This window comes from Vombatus ursinus, unplaced genomic scaffold (genome assembly GCF_900497805.2).
Source record: "Vombatus ursinus unplaced genomic scaffold, bare-nosed wombat genome assembly UNPS02009205.1, whole genome shotgun sequence".
NCBI lineage: Eukaryota > Metazoa > Chordata > Mammalia > Diprotodontia > Vombatidae > Vombatus > Vombatus ursinus.
The window spans coordinates 20,547,901-20,571,891 of NW_020948983.1; the positions used below are offsets into that span (position 1 = coordinate 20,547,901).

The following is a 23,991-nucleotide window of genomic DNA, read 5'->3' on the forward strand; positions in this document are numbered from 1 at the left end:
GTTCCTGTAGCCTGGATTTTGCTCAAGATGTGCCTTGCTGTGGCCCTCTGAGAGGGAGCGGGAGTTCCCTGGGGGCTACTGGGCCAGGACGAGAGCTGTGGCTCTCAGGGTAACTCAGCAATGCAGACTAAGCCACACCCGCAGGTTTAGGAACCGTTACTGCATCATCATCATCCTGCTTTTCCTAGACTGAAATCCCCACTGAGTGTGGTATAGGAAGCGAATGTCCTCAGGTGCATTTCAGGTGTGCTCCCCAGTTCCTCCTGTATGGGTTCTCAGGAATCTTGAACAGTCTTTGTTATTCATCCTGTACAGGACATAGCATGAAGCTGAAGGAGCTTGAGAGGCCTGCCGTCCAGGTGTGGAGTCCAGCCAGCCAGCATCCCATCTATCTGGCAACAGGTGATTTCCTCAGGAACAGGTAGCTGGGTGTTTGTTTGTTTTTTAAGGATTCCTAGCATCTCAAACTTTTAGACTCTTTATTGATGAATTGCACTGAATTGTAACCCTTTTCAGTAATGTAAGTTCCTTTTTCTTCCCTTCCAGTTATGTCAGAGTGTGTTGTGCTGTGTAGTCTTAACTTTTTGGGAATTTACCCTCAGTTCACTTTTAATTTATTTATTTATTTTGCTTTTTTTGGTGAGGCAGTGGGATTAAGTGACTTGCCCACGGTCACACAGCTAGTGAGCGTTAAGTGTCTGAGGCTGAATTTGAACCCAGATCCTCCTGGCTCCAAGGCCGGAACTGTATTCAGTGTGTTACTTAGCTGCCCCCCTTCAGTTCTTAATCTTTCCTTACTTTCTTCTACTTCTCCCTGTGTTTGGTGCCTAGGAACATCTGCCCAGCAGCTGGATGCATCCTTCAGCACAAATGCTACCTTGGAAATCTTTGAGGTTGACTTCAGGGACCCTTCCCTGGACTTGAAGCGCAAAGGAGTCCTTTCTGCTTCTAACAGGTATTCTACCAGGTGGTTGTCATGTTGACAGAGTACTTATGGGAAAAAAAGAAGGCACTAAGCTGAGATTCTGAGAAATATTTGCCCTGGCAGCTTGCTTAGAGTAGAGATAGACCAATAAAGTTTGTGTCCCTGTGTTCCTGGTCTCCACTAGGGCCTGAAATCATTGAATCTCTTAACTCTAAGCCTTACAGAAATAATTCCCCTATACAATACCTTCCTTTAACATTTTTCTGTCCTGCCAACTCATTTCCTAGTAGATAACAGTGTCATTCCCTCTTGTTTCTGTTGGATACTGATTGGGGCATCCACAGGTTTTCTCATTCTTAATTGGACTCTGAAATGAGGTGTTTTGTTTTGCTTTTCAAGTGATATATATGCCCCAAGGAACGAAGAGTCTAAAGCAGGACTTCCTGTCAAAATGTTTTTAGAGCTTTTAAAAATAAATCCTCATGGCATATGAAAGTAGATAGCAAACCACTTGCATTTATATGGTGTTTTAAGATTTAGAAGACACTTTCGATTAGTGATTACTATGCCTCAGGTAAACCTCATTGCCTTGCTATTGCTTCTGCACAAAGCTTACAAAGCATTTTCTCCTAAATCTGATGAGGTGGCTATCACAAGCCTCATTATCCATTCCTTGGCTGAGGAAATTGGGGGAAGAGGGAAGACAGCAACAGAAAGGGCAATAGGTTTGTGATCAGAAGACCTGGGTTAAAATTCTAATTCTACTACTTACAACTTATATTACCTTGGGTGATCATTTCCCCTTACTGAGCCTTAGTTTCCTCATGTAAAATGCAGAGATTAAATTAGATGATCTCCAAGATCTCTTCCAGCTCTGAATCCTGTGATCCACTGACTTTTCCAGTTATCATTCAGCCTTTAAGGAGGCAGAGCTGGGATTCAGAATCAGGTGCTTCTGACTTCAGCTCCATTTTTCTGTCCAGTACACCTAATAAACCAGAGCAACATAGACAAGCACTTAGACTGAATTGACATGGTAGCCCAGCGATGATTGAAAAGCCCTTCAGTGCTTTTTGTCCATAGCTCTCATGGAGTACTTAAATTGAGCTGCTTCACACCATCTATGTACCCCTATATTTGCATCCCATAGACTTGCTTAAAGACCTGAAGAGCTATTTATTTTGTAGCCAACAAAGAAGGATTCTTTACAAAATGTGGGTGAAGGAACTTTTTCTACTGCCTCTGGGATACTCTGTTTTATTTGAGGGGACTATTCTTCAGTCCAGTCAGTAATACTTCCTCTCCCTTTTTCTTCTAAATTATATTCTGGGTTCCTCTATCTGAGGGCACTAAGGAGTCACCCTTGATGTGACCCTGTCAGAGATCCTCTCTGAAGAAACAACCTAAGTGAGCAGAACTTACCCCTCACCCTAAACACACACAAACACACACACACACACACACACACACGCACACGCGAACACACGCACACACACGTACATACATTTGCCTCTGCTGACCCTTTCCTCATCTTCGTTGCTGGCTCCCAGTGGTCTTTCCAGACTTACTTCCCTTCACAAACAGTGTGGGTTCCAGCCCAATCAGCTTTCTTAGTGTTCTTCAAACTCAGTGATCTATCATCTCCTTTATCTGTGCCTTGGAACAGGCTCTTCCTCATACCTGGGTTGTACTCCTTTGCCTCTACTTATTAGACTCCTTAACTTACTTCAAGGATTAGCTCAGCTTCTGCCTTTCCTGATCATCTATCGCTCCCCCTCCTCCTCTCTCCTATTGCTTTCTACTCTTAATGCTTTCCCCTTTCTCAAATTATCTATCCTTGTATTTACTTATCTGGGGTGTCCCTCCAGGAGGATATAAGCTCCTTAAGGACAGCCTGAGGGGACAGCTAGATGGCGCAATGGATAGAGCACTGTCCCTAGAGTCAGGAGGACTTGAGTTCAAATCCAGCCTCGAACACTTACTAGCTGTGTGACCCTGGACAAGTCACTTAACCCCGAATTGCCTCAAAAAAAAAAAGACTGGTTTTTTAAAAATTTTTGTTATCAGAGCCTAGCACAGTACTTAGCACATAAGTAGATGCTTAATAAATGTTGGACTTGCATTAAAATAATAGATCTAGAGCTCAGATTTACCTCAGAAATCATCTAGTCAAACAGACAGTCAAAGAGGATGTTAAGCACTTACTACATGCTAGGCAGTGTTCTAAGTACTGGAGATACAAAGAAAGGCAAAAAGATTGTACCTACTTTCAGGGAGTTTACATTCTAATGATGGAGACAACATATAAAAACTAGGTACATAGAAGATAAATACAGAGTAGATAGAAGGTAATAGGGGAAGGAACTAGCAGGTGGGGGTGGGGTGGGGCAGAAAGGCCTCCTGTAGAAAGTGAGATTAGAGCTAAGTCTTGAACAAAACAAGAGGACCACGAAATGGAGGTGAGGGCATAGAACATCGAAGGCATGGGGAACAGCCAGGCATGGAGTTAAAGGCTTGTTTGAGGAACTGCAAGTAATCTAATGTCCCTGGACCGCAGAGTGTGTGAGATTGAAATGTTAGGAGGTTAGAAAGGTAGGGAGGAACCAGGTTATGAGGTTTAAAATGCCAAATGAAGATTTTATATTTGATCCTAGAGGTAACAGGGAGCCACTGGGGTTCATTGAGTAGGAGGTACAATGAAGAGTGAAATTGTCATGCTTTAGAAAAATCACCTTTGCAGCTAACTGAATGAGGTTCAACTAGAATGGGGAAATATTTGAGACAGGGGGACCAATCACTGCGGTAAGCCAGGCATGAGATGATGAGGGCCTGACCTGGGGTTGTAGCTAAGTGAGTGGAGAAAAGGAGATGAATATGAGAGACATAGTAAAGATAAAAATGACAAGATTTGGCAGTGGACTGGATACATTGGATATGTGTAAATTAATTGTTGAGGATGACACATTGAGTGTGAACCTGGTTGGGAAGATGATGATATCCTTGACAGTAATAGGTGAGTTCAGAAGAAGGGATATTGGGAGGTGAAGATAATGAGTTCTGTTTTGGGCATACCAAGTTCGAGATGCCAGCGTGACGTTCAATTAAAGATGTCCAAAAAGCAGTTAATGATATGTGACTAGCTCAAGAGAGACCAAAGACAAATATAAAAATCTGGGTATCATCTGCATAGAGACGATGATTGAATTCATGGGAACTGATCAGATTGTCAAGGGAGATAGTATAGAACAAAAAGAGAAGGAAGGCCTAAGAGAGAGTCTTGGTTAGAGGGTATGCCTTGAATGACGAGCCAGTGGAGAAGACTGAGAATGAGGGGTTAGGCAGATAAGAGGAGGAAAACCAGAGAAGGGAGGGAGAGGGAAAGAGAGAGAGAGAATGTCAGAAAAACTTGACCATCTAATTTCCCTTCTATAGAAAGTTTTTATAAGAATGCATCAAGGGCATCCTCAATGAGAATATTCATATGAAACCAGTCAATCTTTTTGCAAGTGGTATCTTTACCACCACACAACTGATTGAAAAATGTAGAGAATGCAAGATCCCACTGTGCATATTGTCTGTTGATTATTTTTTAAAGTATTTGATTTAGTCAAATAAAATGCTACCTTCAAGACTCTCTTCAAACAAAATGTCTCCTGTCCATCCATTAGAATTATTCAAGGTTCCTTGAAAGGTCGTGCAATAGAGGGATAACCTTGTTCTATAACCCTCGGATCACAAATATCAAGTGAGACTTACGTCTCAAGGAGACATAGGAGACTTGCCACAGGTGTTTGCCACTATCATGGGGAAGGAAAGGAAAGGGAATAAGCATTTATTTATATAGTACTTCTTATGTTCCTGGCACTGTGCTAAGTGCTTTACAAAGATTATCTCATTTGATCCTCACCACAACCCTGGGAAGTAAGTGCTTGTTGTTATTATCCCCATTTTACAGTTGAGGAAACTGAGGCAAACAGGTTATGTGATTTGTGCAGGGTCACACAGCTAGGAAGTGTCTGAGGTGATCCAGTACAGTCTTGAGTTGAAGAAGGATTCAGTGAGCTCCTATATATGTTGCTTTGTTGATTGTCTAGACTTTAAAATATTGCAGAAAACATTAATAATACAGATTAAATTTTTTTTTTTTGGGTAAGGCAATTGGGGTTAAGTGACTTGCCCCGAGTCACACAGCTAGTAAGTGTTATGTGTCTGAGTCCAAATTTGAACTCAGGTCCTCCTGACTCCAGGGCTGGTGCTCTATCTACTGCGCCACCTAGTTGCCCCTAGATTAAACTTAAAAGTGTAATGTGTGTACATTTTTTTCTCAGAGAACTGGTTGTTAAATATTTGCCAGCACACTAAATCAAAACATGGCCCATAGGGATCCTTATATAAGTGGTTTAGAGGCCTCATTTCTATTCGAGTTTTACACCACTGTTGTAGGGCTTCCTGGAAGAGATCTGTAACCACTCAAGCGTCTGCTCTAACCATGTACATAGGAAAAACCAAGTGGATGAAGAATGTCTACTGCCTAGATTATGACATGCAGTTAGGTTTATAGCCTATAGAGCTTGTCCATCTGGAACAGACAGTGCAAATGGATGATGAATTGGACCCAGAATTAAACAGGAGGAGGAGGAGAATAGCCTCAATTGCTTGGCACATAATAGGCACTTAATAAGTTTTTGTTGGCTGATTGATTGATTGTCTTCAGGAAATCGCAGAGCTCCTTTAATGACTTCATATTTCTCCCAGAAATAAAGGTCTATCTTTTTTAACGTCTATATTCTTCTAAATGACTTTAGAACCCTATATAGTCTCTGAAGAATTCAAAATGAGTATCACACAGAGGACACTGGAAAAGGCACATAGTGAATATGAGCAGATTGTTACATATAACAAATAAGAAATTTGAAGCTGAATTTATGAGAGGACACTCAGTAAGGAGGGTCTCTTTTTTCTCCCCTGTGATCCATGCTGAGGGCACTGCAGTCCCTAAGACTAACAGTCATTTAGAATTGTGGTTAGTGGCTGTTTAGTGTCTCATATAAGCCCTTTGAGGGCAAGGCCTGATGCACCTTTTAAAAATTTGTATTCTTAGTTCCTAGCTGCCTGGCATATAATATATACTAAATAAGTAAAAAACAGAATTTTGCCTTAACATAATCCCTTTTCCTGATAAGCTGAGTTCAGTTCTGTGTTTCCTTCCCAGTGATCCTTGATTGAACAGGTTCTTTCATTATTTCCAACTTTTCACTGTAGTTAGCCTCCATGCTGATTTCTTGTGTGGTAGCTGGGTTCTGCTCTCATCCTTGGTTTGAAATCCAGCGTCACATAGCTCATTCGTGTGCCTGATGAAGCCTCCTTAAAAGGCTTCTGTGATTCAGCAAGGGCTTCCTGGGGCTAAGGCCTCTGGGCCTCTCTCATCTTGATTGGGAGAACTATACCCTGCTGGTTCCTTGTGAAGCTTAGGTACAATTTAATTCAATTCAGTGAACATTTATTAAGTGTCTGTTAAATGCAGGATACTGTGGTAGGTGTTAAGATTACAAAAATGAAAACAAAACATTCCTGTCAAGGAGGATACTTCCTAGTAAAGGGCTATGGCAAATATACAAGTAAATCAGTAAAATGTCTATACAACATAATAGAAACAAATTTCAAAGGGGAGAGAATGCTAATAACTGAGGGGATCAGGGAAAACTTTGTTGTCAGTGTTAGGGCTTAAGTTGTGCTTTGAAGGTCTCTGTGAGGTAGAGATGAGGAGGGGGTGCATTCCTTTTTTGAAGGACTGTGTGTATACAGATGTGAAGGTGAGAGATGGAATGTATGTGTGGGAACAAGGAGGCCAGTTTGTTCAAAATAGCCAGTGTATTATGAGATAAACAGGAAAGGTTGGGGGAGTCCACTTGTGAAGGGCTAAAGGCCAGCTGGCTGTTTTGTGTGGCAATGGAGAACTCTTGAAGGTTTTTTTTTGATTAGAATAATATTTTAGGAATATCCCAGGTCTGACCATTTTTGATTGTCTGAACTCTGTTGTGACCAGCCCCTGATCGTAGACATGGTGTCTCGGCACCATCTGGAGTCATTTGGTTTGGTTTCTGCTTCCTAGGAGCCATTCCCTGTAGCTCTCTTCTTCTTGGAAACTTGAAAATATAAATGGCATGATGGGTCAGACATGGACCCAACCTTTTCTATTTGTGGGAGAGTGGTATCATTCTCTGGGTCATAGAACTCAGAAGGGATGAGACATATTCCAGACAATATCACTGTTTTTTAATGACTTAGGACTGACTTTGTTTTTATGTAGTATTTTATTACTTTTCCCATTTACATGTAAAGATAATTCTTCATTCTCTCTCTCTTTTTTTTTTTTTTGGCTAGGCAATGGGGTTAAATGACTTGCCCAGGGTCACACAGCTAGTGAGTGTTATGTGTCTGAGACCGGATTTGAACTCAGGTCCTCCTGAATCCAGGGCCGGCACTCTATCCACTGCACCACCTGGCTGCCCCTAAAGATTCACTATGTACCTTTTCCAATGTCCTCTGTGTGATACTCATTTTGAATTCTTCAGAGACTATTTAGGGTTCTAAAGTCATTCAGAAGAATATAGACATTAAAAAAGATAGACCTTTATTTCTGGGAGAAATATGAAGTCATTAAAGGATTAAAAATTAAAATCATTTTTTAAAAATGTTGAGTTCAGGACTTATTTTTGCTCCATGAATTTCCCTAAACACTATCGTGCTAGTTCAAATCCAGCCTCAGACATATAACACTCCCTAGCTGTGTGACCCTGGGCAAGTCACTTAACCCTGATTGCCTCACCTTCCCCCAAAAAATTGCCTGTAAGAAAAGAAAAACCTTCTCTTGGGATACTTGAATGCCTTTAGATCATGAATCTCATTAACGTGAGGACTCCCTCAGTAGTATGGGTAGCAGCCCATCTCGGCCTCATTTATATAATCTTTCACCGTGCTCCCTCTTTAATCCTTCATAGGGGTCCCATGCAGTGTGTTAGGGGACTTCCTCTAGATCTCATCCGGAGCGTGAAGGTCGATGTTCCCAGCTGCTCCTTTCTTCCTCCTCAAGATTATCTTGTATCTGTTTTATATTCGTTTTGTGTATACCTATACACACATGTTGTCTCTCCTAAATGAATATAACCTACTTGAAAGCAGGGATTGTTTCACTTTTGTCGTATCTCCAGTGCCTAACATAGAGCCTCTCATACAATAGATACTTGATAAATGCTTGTTGATTAATTAATAAAAGTACTGTTCTGTAGTTTTAGAGAGTGGCCAGGTTAAGTGAAGGCTTCTTAAGAATGAGAAAACCATGTTTATAGACAGCTAGGAAGGAGCCAGTAGATAAGGAAGGCCTGTAGGTGAATCTTCTGAATCCTTAACTGTTACCAATTGGTGCTTAATCTAACCCAAGTCTTACTTCCAGATATGGAATAGAAGTGAATGGAATAGTTTATTAGACCTGAAAAGGACCTTAAAGGCAATCTATGTAGTCTAGGCCCCTCATTTTATAGATATAAAACCTGAAGCCCTCAGAAGTGAAATATTTTTCTTAGGGTCACACAATGAATGAAGTATTGGCAGAGCTGGAAATAGAACCCACACCTCATTACGGCATGCTGCCTGGTGTTTGCAATGATCTTTAGAAAATGGGAGCATGCACTGGGGTGTCTTACTACAGAGGGCTGGCCATTCTTTTTTCCTTGTACAGGTTTTGGGAGCCAGGGTTCTTTTCAGAATATGCTGTATGTTGTCATGTGGCTCTGTCGTTGAGGCTTTTGCAGAAAAAGCTATAGGGGTTGGGTTTTGGGGGCACACAGCACAGGGCAGAGGTTTTGGACAAATGTAGCAGCTTCTCTCCTGTAGATGGGACCTTCCTTTGACCGGAGGAGTATTTTCACACAGACTGGGATTTGCTCCTGGGTCCCAGGATACCAGGAAGAGCTCTGATTTTGGATCCAGAGGACCAGGGTTTGAAGCTCAGCACTGATACTTCTAGGTTCATTAGACTGAGAGTTAGAAGGGACCCTAAAGATCATCTAGTCCAGTGCCCTCCTTTTTACAGATGAGAAAACTGAAGCCCCTAGGGTTAAAGTGACTCGCCCAGGGTCACATAGCTAGTGTTTACCTGTGTGTCCCTGAGACAGTCAGGTAATCTCTCAGGATTCAGTTTCTTTATTTATAAAATGTATATAATACTTTTGCAACCTTCCCTTGGTGGGTTATCATGGGGAAAGTGCTTTACAAATTTCAAAGTGCTACATAAATGTAGATGATAATGATGATGAAGATGATGATGATGATGTTGATGATGATGGACTGGGACAGGAAAGGAGAGGAGAACTTGGTTGTCCTTGAAGGGAACTAATTAAAAACATTTGTTATACACTTACTGTGTCCCAGGCAATCTGCTAAGCACTGGAGAAAAGCTAGCATCTTCTTCTGGGCCAGAGGCCATGACCCTCTACTTTCTCCAATGGTAAGAAGGTGGGCTAAGCATCTCTTCAGTGACTGAGAAGGGGCTGACAGTATTGGCAGGACTGGGCAAGGGGTAGAACCACTTCCTGTGAGGAGAGTAGGAGAGTATAAAGATGCCCGTGAATGGTGAAAGATGGATTCTCTCTTCTGGCTTCTACTTCCTGGACCCTGTAGCTTTGAATTTGTGCCAGTATGACCAAGTCCTCTCTTTGTAGGTTTCACAAGCTGATCTGGGGGAACTTTAGCAGTGGATCTCCTGAAGGTTCAGGAGTCATTGCAGGCGGAGGGGACAATGGCGTGCTCACTCTGTACAGTGTCTCCCAAATCCTGACTTCTGGAAAGGAGCCTCTCATTGCTCAGAAGGAGAAGCACACAGGTGCTGTCAGAGCCCTTGACTTTAATCCTTTCCAGGTATGCCTGTAGCCATTTGCTGTTGAAACCCCATTAGGTTATGTCCTCACCTTTCAACTCATCCTCTAGTATCTGACTGAGAAGGTCATTTTCTGCCTGGTGTTCTCAGGCAGGCCTTGGATACCCCTCAGTATAATTACTTTCTATACTGAGGGCCTAGATTTGTCTTTCCTGGGAATGGGGAAGCCACTGTGTTTCTGTTTTTTCATATAGAGCAACCTCTTGGCCTCAGGAGCAAACGATTCTGAAATCTACATTTGGGATTTGAATAATTTCAGTGTGCCAATGACTCCAGGATCCAAGTCCCAGGTGAGGTTGCAGTATGTCCAATATGTAGAAGTGTCCTTGGGGGAAGCTAGGAGCCAGGTTTCTCCTGATTATGCCACTGGGGGGCACTGAGACGCCATAAGCTAAGAAAGCTAATGGTCAGTAAAATGATGGTAGCTGGGGGAGGGGGTGAATCTGCCTGCCACTTGGTATTCCCTAGAAGGCAAGGGAGCCTTCTTTCTTAGGGGCCTTTCTTAACTATCTAGGTAGAGTAGGTAGAGAGCCAGGGAAAGAGTCTGTAGGAGGGAGAAGGATGGGGTTAGGAAGGAAGTCAAAGGTTAGGGGGTTATCTGTCCATCCCAGGACTTTTTTCAAGGGTCCTATGAGATAGGAGGGAGGCAACTAACCCTGCATTAGGTAAGGAGGGAGAATGGATATTCCTGGTATGAGTTTATGGCTTATCTGGAAAGGGGGGAGTTCAGCTTTTCCATTCAGAAGTACACTTTTGCCTGCTTGCCTGTGTCTGTCTGAGTCTGACTGTCAGTCTGTAATTGTTTTCTCTTTGCTTTTCTGTCCCCTCCCTGCCTTGTGCTTACAGTATCGTGAGGTAAGTTGAGTTTGAATTCATCAGCATTGTCAGCCAAGTGTTTTCTAGCTTGAGTTTCTCCTTGAATGTTTCCCACGGTTTTCTCTCTTTCATTCTCTCTGTGGTGTCAAGATTGGCTCTGTGGCCCTTTTCCACCCCTCCCTTTCAGGCATGGTCAGAAGGGCCATAACTACTGAGGAAGCCTTATTGTCTGGGGCCCTTGGCTTTCCCTGACCTATTGTCATTGCAAAGTTAATTAATGGTCAGTGACACATTGAGATGAAGCCAGGATGGCCAAATGGTAAAAGCCTAATATAGCCCCTTCCCAGTAGTAGTTCCCAGAGGGCCTCTCCTAGAAGCCCAGTCTGCTTATCCAGAACAACAGACACCCCTTGGCCTGAGGGGAAGAGTGCCAAGCCCCCCTACAGTTTTGCATCTCTGCCTCAGCAGCCTCCAGAGGATGTTAGTGCACTGTCCTGGAATCAGCAAGTCCAGCACATCCTGTCCTCTGCTCACCCCAGTGGCAAGGCTGTGGTGTGGGACCTCAGGAAGAATGAGCCCATCATCAAGGTCAGCGACCACAGCAACAGGGTGAGTAATGGAGGCCACATGGCCCAAGAGCTTCAGGTCTCCTTCTACCCCCTGAAGGCCGGGTTTCTGTCCCCTTCACTGGCGTCTCTTCTTCCTTAACCTTAAATGTAAAATGGAAGGCCCTTAAGGCTCTGTCCTTGGCCCTTTTCTGTATCTACACTTTTCCCTTAACAATCTCATTGACTCTCATGACTTCAGTTATCATTGGTGAGGAAACTGAGGCAAGGAGAGCTTGAGGGATTTGCCCATAGATAAGGACTGGGCAGATGACTTCTGAGCTTCTCACTTTCTCCTGCTAGATACCCCCTGAACACCTCCTAGCAACTCAAACTCAGCGTGTCTAAAACTAGCTCTTCATCTCAAAAAATCCACCCTTTCCCCTTACTTCTCTGCTTCTGCTGATGTATCTTCCCAATCCCTAAGACTCAAAATTCTGAATAATAATATTGTAATATTTGTTTCCTCTCACCTCCCAAATCCAAATACTTGTCAAGCAAGTCGGTCGGTGAGTATTTATTAAGTGCTTACTCTGTGCCAGGCACTGGGATGCAAAGGTGAAAAAGAAACCTTCGCTGAGGATTATCCCTTCACCTCAGTTCCTGTGTGTCTGCTTCCCTCCACCTCCTGCCAGTCCAGGCCCTCTTCACCTGTTTTTTGCTACTGTTATCATAGTTTCCTAACCAGTCTTCCTTCCTCTAGTCTTCTTCCCTTGCCAAGCTGCCTTCACACACTGCTGCCCATGTAATCTTCCTGCTCTGTTCATATCATTTCTCTACTCAAGAGTTCCTCCCCATTGTTTTTCAAGTAAATTTTGAGTTCTCAGGGCTATCATTCGAGGCCCTCCGCAATCTGACTCCAACCTGCCTTTCCCATCCTGTCACAAGGCACTTCCCAGCCAAGCTGGAGGACTTGATGTCATTCAGTCTCATCCTACCCTCTCCCATCTCCATGCCTTGACACATACTGTTCTCCATATCTGGACCATCCACTTATTCCTTATTAAAATCCCTTCCTCCTTCCAGGCTCAACTTAGGACTCCCCAGAAGCCTTCCCTGCATTCCCCTACTAAAAGGGGTCTCTCCCTTCTCAGATTGATTCTCGCACCATGTCCGACCCTCTCCACACTTCCAGCATTCTGCCCTATAGCAGGCTTCTTTCTGTCCTTCTCCCCTCACCATGACATGTTAAGCTGCTTGGGAGTAGGTTCTGTGTCTTAGTTAATCTTTGTTACTCCTTTGGCACTGCTAGCTTTTCTTTCATTCTCTTTCTGTGTCCTTTATTTACCCCCTGTTCTGCCCCCACTCCCGTAACTACTTCTGCAGCTCTTCTCTGTCTGAGGCCCTTGGCTTCCCCTAACTGATTATTACTGCAGGATTAATTAATTATCAGCGGTGCATTGAGGTGGAACCAGAGTGGCAAAAGCCTAACATACTCCCTTTCTCGTTCCCAGCAGCCCCACAACCCCAAAGGACTCTTCCAGAAGGATGTCTAGTCTTGCTTCCTATGACTCTGCTAGGGACTGCTCTTTTGCATGTTTTAGGCACTTAATAAATATTTGAATTGAATGTCCTGGTTCTTGCTGCCCCCTTTCCACTCTGTATTTCTGCTCTCTCCTCTCCCCATCACACCCTCCTGTTTTATTCACTGGGATTGTGGGCCTGCCAGGATCTTCAGCTTACCTAATGAGATCTCAAAGCTGAATAAGGCTGAGCCAAACACCTGTGCACGGGCATCCCCCGGGTGGCCCACCTCCCTGCCTGATACTCAGCCTGTGCCCTCCTTCAGCATGAGCCAACAAGGCTTTACTGATGCCTAGCATATGGTTGGCACCAGGCATGTCTCTATGGAGGAGACAAAAGAAGCACTTTAGAGAGCTCATAGTCTGTCTGGGGTTAAACAAGGTTCTCACGTGGAATGGTTGGACACAGTGTAAGGTGGGACCTGTTTGGCCCACAGATGCACTGCTCAGGCCTGGCTTGGCATCCAGAAGTGGCTACTCAGCTGGTGCTGTGCTCTGAGGATGATCGCCTCCCAGTGATTCAAATGTGGGATCTACGGTTTGCCTCATCCCCCCTCAAAGTGCTGGACAGCCACAGCAGGTAGTGCCAGACTTTCCATCTTTGTTGTTGGGAGGTGGCTAACCTGGGGTTCTTGGCCCTGGATAAGAGCCCACCTCCTGCATCTCTGAGACCATAGGATCCTGAGAGATTGCTGCAGACCCTTGGGTTATGGAAAACAGCCTGAGGCTCCAGCCATTCACTTCTGTCCTCATGGGTTTTCTGAGTTTCACAGGGCATGTCTGGAACTGACAGTGAAGGCCTTAGCTGTTAGCCTGGCGTGGCCTCCAAGGGCAGGCAAGCTCTTGGGCAGATTCCCTTAGGCTTCATCTATGCCAACACTCCAGACATCAAGATTACATGAACCAAGATCTTTAGCCAAAGTTTAGATTTCAGCACTCTCTCCGCCCCGCCACAGCAACTGGTACCTCTCTGACATCTGTCTTACATTTGGTAGTTGAGCCTTCTTACACGGGATGAAGGTCAGGTCCTCACTGCCTTCCTGGTGATAGAAAGTAGCCTGGGATCTCCTTCTAAGTAGATGCCACTTGCTTAGGCAGATTTAATTGGTGCTTTTTACACTAGCATTACTCCTTCAAGATGGAAACAGATAACTTCCTAGAGTGACTTCTGCCTTCTGAACTTTTTAGGGGAGTGCTATCAGTGTCATGGAGCCAGGCTGACCCAGAGCTGCTACTCAGTAGTGCCAAAGACAACCAGATCCTGTGCTGGAACCTAGGAATTGGAGAGGTGGGCAGGGGCTCCCCCCCTGGAGCAGGTAGTGGGGGGCAGGAGAGGGAAGGTGGGAGGAGGAAGAGGATGATGCCTCAGGAGCTAGAGCTTTGAAGGGTTCTAAGACCTTGTCTTTGGGGAGTAAGGGCAATTTGGGATGCAGGGGTAGGAGGTAGGAGGAATGTCTCTGATTTCAGGCATGTGCTTAGGATTGCATTTTGGGGGGCCAGGCCCTGATGACTATATCTCCCTGTATCAGGTGGTGTATAAGCTGCCCACACAGAACCGATGGTGCTTTGATGTCCAGTGGTGCCCCCGGAATCCCCCAGTGTTCTCAGCCGCCTCCTTCAATGGCTGGATCAGTTTGTACTCAGTAATGGGAGGGAATTGGGAAGCCCAACAAAAGACCCAGGCTGACAAGGTGAAGGCGAAGGGCGGGGAGCTGTCACTGGGTTAGTCAGACAGGGCACAGGGTACAGAGATGAGTTCTCCTCCGATGTTCCCCCCTCGAGGAGACAGGCACAGTGTCAGTTGTCTGTGTCTGTGGCTTGAGCTTGATGCGGCAGCGGATTGAGGGGCAGGCTGAGTGAGCTGGCACCATGAGAAGAGCACAGGCCCAGGAAGCGAGACCTGGGGTTCAGACTCTACTCTGCTACTTACTTGCCTGTGACCTTGGGGGCTCTCCTGGCCTCTTGGGGTCTTAATTTTCTCATCTATAAAATAGGGAAAAGAATAACATTTCTAATACCCATCCTTGTGATAGCTATTATCATTCCCTGTCTCAAAGGGCTATTTTGCACAAGTGTTTTTGTAGCCCTAAAGCATTCAGTGAGTGTGAGCTGCTGCTGTTCTTGTGTTTATAGAGAGCCTGGCAGATTCTAATCCTCCCTTTCTTGAGGCCTATTAGAGAGGTGAAGACTCTAGCCTGGCACCTCTGCTCTCCCACCTTCCAGGAAGCATCATTTGGGTCAGATCCCAGTGTGGTCTCTGACGTGCAGTGGGTTCCCTACCTCTCAGCTGCAGAGTGTAGAAGGCAGAACTATCAAGCGCAGCTCAGGATTGCCATAGGCTTGCATGATGTGACCTGGGGCCTTGGCTGGGTCCTCTGCTTCATGCTAGTGACGCATCGTGCTTCTGCCTTCAGATCTCATCTTCTTTCAGTAGCCTTGATCCATTTGGCACTGGCCATCCTCTTCCTCCGCTGGAGGTACCCGAGCAGGTGGCCCACACCAACCTAATCCCACCGCCGAAGAAGCCCCCAAAATGGATTCGCAGGCCAACAGGTGCCTCATTTGCAGTAAGTTCTCTTCCCTTCTTGCCAACAAAGAGTGTGTGTGTCTGTGCATGTCTGTGTGTATACAAACCAAAAAACCAATTAACATGAATAAGTTAAGATCTCTTAGGTGTGAACTTGTGCTAATCACTTCTTTGGGCCTCAATTTCCTCATTGGTAAAATGAATGAGTTTAACTAACATTTCCCTTCAGTCTTATGTTCCTGTGAAACCTGTGCTGGGGGCTTTGGAGGAAACAGAAATCTACATGATTACTCCCCTCAGAGACCTTGCATTGAAGACGATGTGGTCTAATGGATGGAGCACTGCTTTGGGAGTCAGGAGACCTAGGTTTGAGACCTGACTCTTCCATGTACTAGCAGTGTGACCATAGGCAAGTTACCTCACCTCGCTAAGCCAGTGTCCACGTCTGTAAAATGTTCTGCCTATTTCAGAAAGTCACAGGGTCATAGGTTTCAGGCTGGAATGGACTCTAGGGGTCTTCTAGTTCAGCTTCCTTATTTTGCAGATGAGGAAATTGGGACCTAAAAATGTTAAGCAACTTGCTTAATGCCCCTCAGATAGTATATGACAAATCCAGTGTTTGAACCCAGGTCCTCTGACTTCATCTACCACCCTTTCCACTGTCCTACACGGTGGCATATGAGGATAAAATGAAATAATGTCTTTTAAAACACTTTGTAATCTGTAAGGAGTGTATTCCTTTTTAGTCTATACTGGAATACAAATGTAACAGCTAAGTGTCCAAACTTTTATTCAAGCTAAGGACCCACGGGAGTTCAGAGAGAGGGGTTTGTTGTAGGATAGGTAATCAAGGAAAACTTCATGAAGATGGCTTTTAATCTGGGCTTTAAAAAATGGGTAGGTCAAAAATGAATGGTCGAGGAGAAGAGCAGAGAGTACTCTTTGTGGGAGAAGTCAGTCCAGAGTAAGCTTCGTGGGTTAGGGGGACAGGAGGTCTTCGAGCTGGAGCCAGGGGTACCCAGGGGAGGCTAAGAAGGGCTTTTGATTGGTGGGCAAAGGAGTTTGGCCTTCCTTCCGTAAGGTGAGGAAGGCTTATAAGTAGAGTAGTGGCAGATCTATGTATACTTGAGGGATGGTGATTTGACATTGATGTGGCCAAGGGAGAAACTGGAGGCAGAGCAGCCAATTAGGAGACTATTGCAATGAACAGGAGCAAGGTGACGAGGATCAAAAATAGTGGTGGCATTGGAGGTCAAGAGGTGGGAAAAGGTGCAAAAGATCTCCTGAAAGAAGAAATAACAGACCTTCATCCGTGACAGCTTGGAGAAGGGGGGAGAGAAGAGGGAAGAGTCAAAGGTGACACCAAAGTTCCCATCCAGGATGACTAGGAGAGTTTGTATTTACAAGCACAAATGTTTATAGTGAAGTCTGAACACAAACAGACCAGGAGGGCACAGTTTAGACGTACCCGCCCTTCTCAGTCCTGTCTGGGGAGCTCTGGTTGAGGAAGGCACATTCACTAGGGATATGTAAGACGTGACCTGTTCAGGTCAGTTTGTCCAAACATGTTAGCCAGCGCATCACTCTGGCTGCACTGATTCCTTCCCTGCTGGTCCCAGTATCTGATCTTTCCTTGGCTGGGGTAAGTGAGCCTGACTGATGCCGCTTACTCATAAGGACATGGGATTTCAGAGAGGGAAGCACATTTAAAGACTGTCTAGTCTAGTCGTCCGTTTTAAAGGTGTGGAAACTCAGGCCTAGAAAGGTGAAGTGCCTGGTCCAGAGTCACACAAGGGGCAGAGCTGGAGTTCAGATCCAGGATGGCACTGACAGTGGTCTTTCCCTTCCCTATGATGCTGCTTTCTTTGGTGGCAGTGGGAAGGAGAGGAGAAGACACAGACCATGTTCTTAGCTTTGGCATAGCTAGAATGTGTGTGATCTTTCTTCTTTTTACAGTTTGGGGGGAAGCTGGTTACTTTTGGTCTGCCCAGCCCCCCAACCCAGCAGGCACCACAGCCTGGCTCCCACTTCATCTTCATCAGTCAAGTTACCACAGAGTCTGAGCTGTTGGCACGGTCCCAGGAACTTCAGGAGGCCTTAGGGTCAGGTAGTCTCCTGAATTACTGTCAAAACCAGATCCATCGAGCTTCATCGCCCTCTGAGAAGGACATCTGGCAGTTCCTAAAGGTATGAGACTCAGTGGATCCTATGCCTCCTCAGAGGCTTTACCCCTCAACTAGCCCCCTAGTCATGTACTGGGCACACAGCGATAATGCAAGCCTGTGGCTACCGAATGTTAAGCCTTTGCTGAAGGCTTGAACGCAGAGAGGATAAAGGAAGGGAGGGAGGGAGGGAGGAAGGAAGGAAGAAGAGGAGAGGTGGGCTATGGAGGACTTGTCTAGCTCACAGGGTGAAAATGAAGACCTCAGAACAGTCCTGGGAATGAGGACCTGCTAGAATGACTGAGATAAGGCGCTAAGGGAGATGGTGTGGGGTCAGGGAGAGGCTGGAAAGGTAAATAGCAAGGCAGGGGACCTGAAAAGGACTCCAGGTGTTTCCTTCAGACACAGAATATTTTTTACACAATATTTTGATGACAAAGATTGAAAAGGTTGAGGTAGAGAGACCAGAGATAAGTGGTTGTAAGAGATGACTAATGTTAAATAAAGACTGAGAGGAGTAGATTCTGGGGAAGAAACAGGGTGAAGAGATTAATCAGTAGATATTTATTAAGTACCTACTATGTGCAAAGCACTAGGGAGGTAAAAAGAGGTAAAAGACAGTCCCTGCCTTTAAGAGCTAACAGTCTGATGGGGGAAACAACAGCAAAAAAATATGTACAAGGCAAACTATACACAGGATAAATGAGAAAATAAGGAACAGAGGGAAGGCTCTAGAATTAAGAGGGGCTGGAGAAGGCTTCCGGTAAAAGAAAGGATTTTAGTTGGGAGTTAAAGGAAGCAAGAAGAGTCAGAGCAGAGGAGGGAGAGCATTCCAGTGATGGAGAAGAGCCAGAAAAATACCCAGAACCAAGAGAGAGAGTGTCTTGTTTGTGGGATAATGGAAGCTAGTGTCACTGGATCGAAGAGTACATGACAGGAGCTAAGGTATAAGAAGACTGGGAAGGTAGGAAGGGGCAGGGTTGTGAAGGGCTTTGAATGCCAAACAGAGCATTTTGTATTTGCTCCTGGAGGCAATAAGGAGCCAGTAGAATTTATTGAGTAGGGGGCGACATGACTGGATCACATTAGAATGAATGATGGATTGGAGTAGGGAGAGGCTTGAGGCAGGCAGACCCATCAGCAGGCTATTGTAATATGCCAGGCATAAGGTGATGAGGGAACAGTGTCAGAGGTGAGAAGGGGGCTTATTCAAGAGATGTCGCAAAGATGAAATCTTCAAGTCTTGACATCATATTGGTTATGAGAGATGAGAGATAGTGAAGAATCTGGGATGACTCCTGGGTTATGAACCTGAGGAACTGAGAGGATAGTGTTGTTCTCTCAAGTATTAGGAAAGGTGAGAGATGGGGAAGGTTTAGGGAGAAAAATAATGAGTTCTCTTTCATACATTTTAAATTTAAAATGTTTACTAGATATCCCTTTTGAGATGTCTCAAAGGCAGTTGGAGATCACCAGAGAATTTCAGTCGTATTAGGTAGATTTGAGAATCATCAGCATAGAGATAAGTGGTAATTAAATCCATGGAAGCTGATAAGATCACCAGGTGACATAGTGTAGAGGGAGAAGAGAAGAGGACAGTACCCTGAGGGATACTCATGTTGGAGAGCACTGTCTGGAAGAGGATCCAGCAAAGGAGACAGAGAAGGGGCAGTCAGATAGGTGGGATGAGAACCAGAAGAGACGGAGAGGTGTCCTGAAAACCTGGAGGGTGGAGAGTATCAAGGGGGAGAAAGTGATCAATGGTGTCAAAGGCTGCAGAGAGGTAGAGGAGTCTGCAGACAGAAAAGGATGAGATGCCAGAAAGGGCAGTCTGTCGGAGGAGACGGGATCGAATGGGACTGTTTAACATGCGAAGGGGTTGCTAACCTTGGTAAGGAGTGATGCCACTTCATCATGTGAAATAGAAGTGAAGGAAGGAAAATAGCAAAAGGTACCAGAGTGATAGGAGACAAGGAAGAGGGAAGAAGAAGGAACTCACAGCCAGTGGCCTCAATTTTTTCAGTAAAAGTTGGGACACTGCCACTCTGGGGTCACCTGAAACAGCAGAGATTGGTTTGGGTGATGACTGACCACTAACCATCAAACTGGATTGGAATTGAAGCTATGTTAGCATTTCTAGGGAAAGGGGACGTGGGAGGGCATGGAGTGGGAGTCAGGTCATGGTCCTGATACAAAGAGCAGAACCACCGAACAAGGTGCAAACAACCAAGTTAGAAAAGGCTGGAGCGCGCCTAGATTGGAAGGAGTGAAAGGCAGTTTGCCTCCCATCTTAGGGCAGTGAGAAGTGGGGTTAGTCTCCTCCTGTGTGCAGAGCACTGGGTGTAAAGGAGCAGGGAGAGTTGGATTCTGATCAGGTACCAGAACAAAATGGGGTGTCAGGCAGAGCTCAGAAAGAGTTCAGTCCCTGGGCAGTTAAAGGGAAGTCAGCTCCCATGCATTCAGAGCAGACCACTAAGTTGGAGGGGAGATAGTCTTTGCCTTTGCTCACCTAAGTCACTTGGGACTTCAGCCCAAGCCATTTCAGGAATGGAAAGAACCTTGACATTTTGGAACAGCCTCTGCCAAGTGTGGCTCAGGAGAGGTCCAATCACTGATTGACTGACTTACCTCTGTGTCCCATGGTTCCCTAGGTGGCCTTGGAACAGGAATCCAGGACCAGATTCCTCAAGCTGTTAGGATATAGTAAGGAGGAGCTTGATGAGAAGGTGAGCTGCTCTCCAGTTCAGACACATGTGTCAGCTTCAGAGAGTAGGAAAATCTGTCAGGAAAGACACAGAAACTGGGTTCCTTCCTTGTCATTGTGCCTGTAGCCCTGGTCCCCTGGGCTCAGGTCCTTTTCCTCCCTGACACTCCAGAAGGAGATGGCCCAAGGTTATCAGACAAGACCCACGAGAGATTCGTGGAGCATTGATGGGCAAGCAGAGGGAGCAAGGGCTCGAGGCAATGGAGTGTGAACCCAACCTGCAGCCCTGTTGTTCCCCCAGTATACACACACCCAGTGCACACCGTGATCCTCCTCATTCCATGTCCTTGTGTGAAGCAGAGGACCGTCCCAGCCCAGACTGAGGGAGGAAAGGCAAAGGGGTCATTCTGAGAGTGTGCTCACAGCTCTCTTCCTGCAGATGACTGCATGTTTGGGGAGTGGTTCAGAAGTAGGTGAGAGTCCTCACCCCAAAGGAGGTGACCTCCACTGGAACAGACAAGCCTTCTGCAGGCAGGTGTGGTGGGAGCCCTTCCTGGACATTCTCAAGGCCCATGGGAGGGCGGGCTTGGGGCTTTGGGCTACCTTCCCTGTCCCAGTACTCAGCTCCCATTGCAGTTCCTCAGGTTTCTGTAAAGCCCAAGGTGGGGTTGTGCCTTAGCTCATTTAACCTTTCCACTTCTTCACTTCATCTCCATGCTCACCCGTGAAGGGACGGATGAGGGAATGGGCTCACAGAGGGGCTCCCCTGGCTAGCCAATAGGCTGCCTTCGAGTACAAGTCCTAGGTTATCACCTTTCTCCATCCACTCCTGGTGCAGGGCTCCAGACGCTCTTCGGAGGAATCTGTTACATCCTCTGCCTTCTTTGATGAACTTGTCCCTCAGAACATGGCCCCGTTGGAGATCCCTGTCACAGAAGGTGCTGCCACCTCAGAGAGGACTGTGTCCAGACTTGTACAAACTCAGACAGTAAGCCCCATGCTCCCATGTGGAGCATGGGGAGGGGCCTATCCCTGAACAGAGGTCATGTGAGAGGCATTTCCTGGGTACAAATAGTATCTCTACACTTGCCATCTATTTCATTTTTTATCCTGCTTTATCTCACTGTCGGCGCCTTTCCTTTGACATGGTTTTCAGGGGTGGCTTTATCCTGTTGCCTATTGGGAAAGGTTTAATGGAAGGTGCTATATAGCAGCTCTGCATAGTATCTCCTTTCCCAGTCCCATCTTTCTTTCTTTTTTTTTTTTTTTTAGGCAATTGGGGTTAAGTGACTTGCCCAAGGTCACACATCTAGTACATGTCAAGTGTTTGGTCTGAGGCCGAATTTGAACTCAGGTCCTCCTGACTTCAGGGCCGGTGCTCTATCCACTGCGCCACCTAGCTGCCCCAGTCCTATCTTTCTGCCTGAGGAGCAAAGAGATTCCAACACCCACAAATGCTTGCCTCCACCAAAGACAGTTTTAGTGGTTTCCAGGCCCCTTCCCAGCCTGGAATAGTCCTGGGCAAACTCCAAGGGAGGGAGACTTGAGAGTCCTAGATGTGTATTGGGCAGAGGTTCAAGTAAGGGGAACTTTGAGGGCTGTCATTTCCATAGCTGGGTAAAGGAACAGGGGCTCTGGGTCTTAGGTATATATAAGGGGGAATGATGGGAGGCTCAGGTCTCGGGGGGTGGGGTGGGGAGGGAGTCCTGTATGTAGCTGTTGAGGGTGTGAGTTACAGGTTTTGGTGGGGAAGAGAACAAGGTCCTATGTTTGTGAAGAGGTTCTTGGGGAAGAAGCAAAGCTCAAGGTCTGTGATTTGACGATGGAAGTGGGGGCCCTCTCCTTGCAGACACTGATGGGCTGCTAAGCCAGGCCCTGCTGCTGGGAGAACTAGGCCATGCTGTGGAATTGTGCTTGAAGGAGGAGAGGTTTGCAGATGCCATCATCCTGGCTGGAGCTGGGGGGGAGCAGTTGTTGCGGAAGACTCAGCAGCGCTACTTTGCCCAGAAGAAATCCAGGATTGCCTCAGTATGTTCCAGTCACTGGGGGAGAGAGGGCTTATTGTGTCAAACACGGATATGGGGCTTGTGTGTCATGCAGTGCACATTTAGGGCATGACTATACAATGTGGGCATTACACCAGTGTGTGGGTGTGGTGCCTGCGTGCTGCATATGGTCTTTCCCAGCTGCTATGTAGGGAACCCTTCCTCCCAGTGCCCCTCCCCACTGTGCCCTCAGGCCCAGTGCTGACAGCCTTTCTCTTCACTCTCTGCAGCTTCTGGCTTGCATGGTGGAGCAGAAGTGGAGGAGTGTGGCATGTTCATGCAGTCTGAAGAGCTGGAAAGAGGCTCTGGCCCTGCTGCTGACACACTGTGGCCACCAAGACTTCCCTGAGCTCTGTGGTGGGTATGCCCAGCCCTCCCTCTTCCCTGAGCCTCTTCCTTCTCACCTCATCTCCCTGGTCAAATGAGGCAAACCATTATCGTTGTCTAACTGCCACACCACATCCCAGGTGTGCCATTGCCATGTCACCAGCCATGGAGACCAGGCTGCCCTGGTGCCAGGCATCCTTCTGGAAGAGAAGCACGAGGAGGGAGCTTGGATTTCCAATGTTAGTAAAACTTCCTTCTGCAGATATGCTGGGGACCCACTTAGAGCAGGAGAGTGGAGGAACGCTGTCTGCAGAAGCCTGCCTTTGCTACATCTGCTCAGGAAATGTGGAGCGGCTGGTAGAGTGCTGGGCAAAAATCCACCAGACTTCTTCACCCATGGCTCTGCAGGTATGAGAACCATGTGCATACTGACATAGGCACTGATGCCGTGCTCTGAGATCTGCTGCCGCAGGATCAGGAAAGCGAGGACCAGAGGCTTTTGGGACGAGTGAGGTCCCTCAGTGTTTGGGACTTTCTTGAGGTAGCCAGGGTTGGAATGAGGGAGAGGTTGACCTGGTTTGGGTGGATCTGAGCCGGCTGAACAGAAAGGAAGGTGGAGGTTGGGGACAGAGAGTAAACAACCTATTTCTGTGGAGTAACTGCCTCACTGGTTTGGTCAGAAGGCTCACTACCCCCTCCATACTCCCTGGGAAATTGCTTGATGTTAACTTCTGGGCAGTTCGTCAGACCGAAGAGACTTCTCATCCTTGTCCTTTTCCTTGTCGCCAAAGGACTTGATGGAGAAGGTGATGGTTCTTAGTAGGAGTCCAGAGCTGCTCCAGCGCCCTGAAGGGGCAGTCCCTGGCCCTGCCGTGGCCCATAGAGTTACTCAATATGCCAGCCTGCTGGCAGCCCAGGGCAGCCTCGCCACCGCCATGAGCTATCTCCCCAAGCACTGTGCTCAAGTGAGTAAGCCGCTGGTGGGGGCAGAGAAAGAATGGGTGAACCTGGGGGGTCAGGCCAGCGTGAGTCCTTTGCTCCATCTCTCCATGCTGTTGATATTGCAGCCACCTGTCCAGCAGCTGAGAGATCGCCTCTTCCATGCCCAAGGGTCCAGGCTGCTGGACCAGCAGCCTCCTCCTTTCCCTTTCCCCCGGGTCCCAGTCAGATCCTCTTCCCAGCCTAGAGGCCTTGGAGCCGCTCCCCATGCTGCAGGATTCCGGCCTCTTCACCAGGTGAGGCCCACCATGCAGTGGGATGGGAAGGGCGGGAAAGCATGCCTTGCATATTCACGTATGTGGAAAGGACATTGCATTTTGGGACAGAAGAGCAGTTCTACCATCTCCTGTCGTCCTGTGACGTTAGGAAAATAATTTCAACTCTCTAGGCCTCAGTTTTCTCATTTGTGAAATAAGAGTTAGA

General features: G+C 46.5%; 1 protein-coding gene across 4 annotated transcripts in view; it reads left to right on the forward strand.

The window, feature by feature from the left end:
- Positions 1 to 23,991, forward strand: part of SEC31B (SEC31 homolog B, COPII coat complex component) — a 28,882-nt gene that overhangs the window by 813 nt on the left and 4,078 nt on the right. For 2 of the 4 annotated variants that reach the window (XM_027851779.1, XM_027851783.1), the window contains exons 2-19: positions 316 to 402; positions 832 to 955; positions 9,646 to 9,841; positions 10,055 to 10,150; positions 11,142 to 11,285; positions 13,242 to 13,384; positions 13,993 to 14,092; positions 14,334 to 14,495; positions 15,219 to 15,371; positions 17,288 to 17,518; positions 20,145 to 20,219; positions 20,637 to 20,732; positions 21,036 to 21,135; positions 22,047 to 22,225; positions 22,473 to 22,599; positions 22,832 to 22,977; positions 23,361 to 23,534; positions 23,637 to 23,804. In XM_027851779.1, coding sequence (XP_027707580.1) covers positions 324 to 402; positions 832 to 955; positions 9,646 to 9,841; positions 10,055 to 10,150; positions 11,142 to 11,285; positions 13,242 to 13,384; positions 13,993 to 14,092; positions 14,334 to 14,495; positions 15,219 to 15,371; positions 17,288 to 17,518; positions 20,145 to 20,219; positions 20,637 to 20,732; positions 21,036 to 21,135; positions 22,047 to 22,225; positions 22,473 to 22,599; positions 22,832 to 22,977; positions 23,361 to 23,534; positions 23,637 to 23,804 — 2,493 coding nt within the window. In that variant the 5' untranslated portion in view covers positions 316 to 323. The remainder of the gene's footprint in view (positions 1 to 315; positions 403 to 831; positions 956 to 9,645; positions 9,842 to 10,054; positions 10,151 to 11,141; positions 11,286 to 13,241; positions 13,385 to 13,992; positions 14,093 to 14,333; positions 14,496 to 15,218; positions 15,372 to 17,287; positions 17,519 to 20,144; positions 20,220 to 20,636; positions 20,733 to 21,035; positions 21,136 to 22,046; positions 22,226 to 22,472; positions 22,600 to 22,831; positions 22,978 to 23,360; positions 23,535 to 23,636; positions 23,805 to 23,991) is intronic. The other 2 variants (XM_027851782.1, XM_027851780.1) reach the window with 2 other exon arrangements.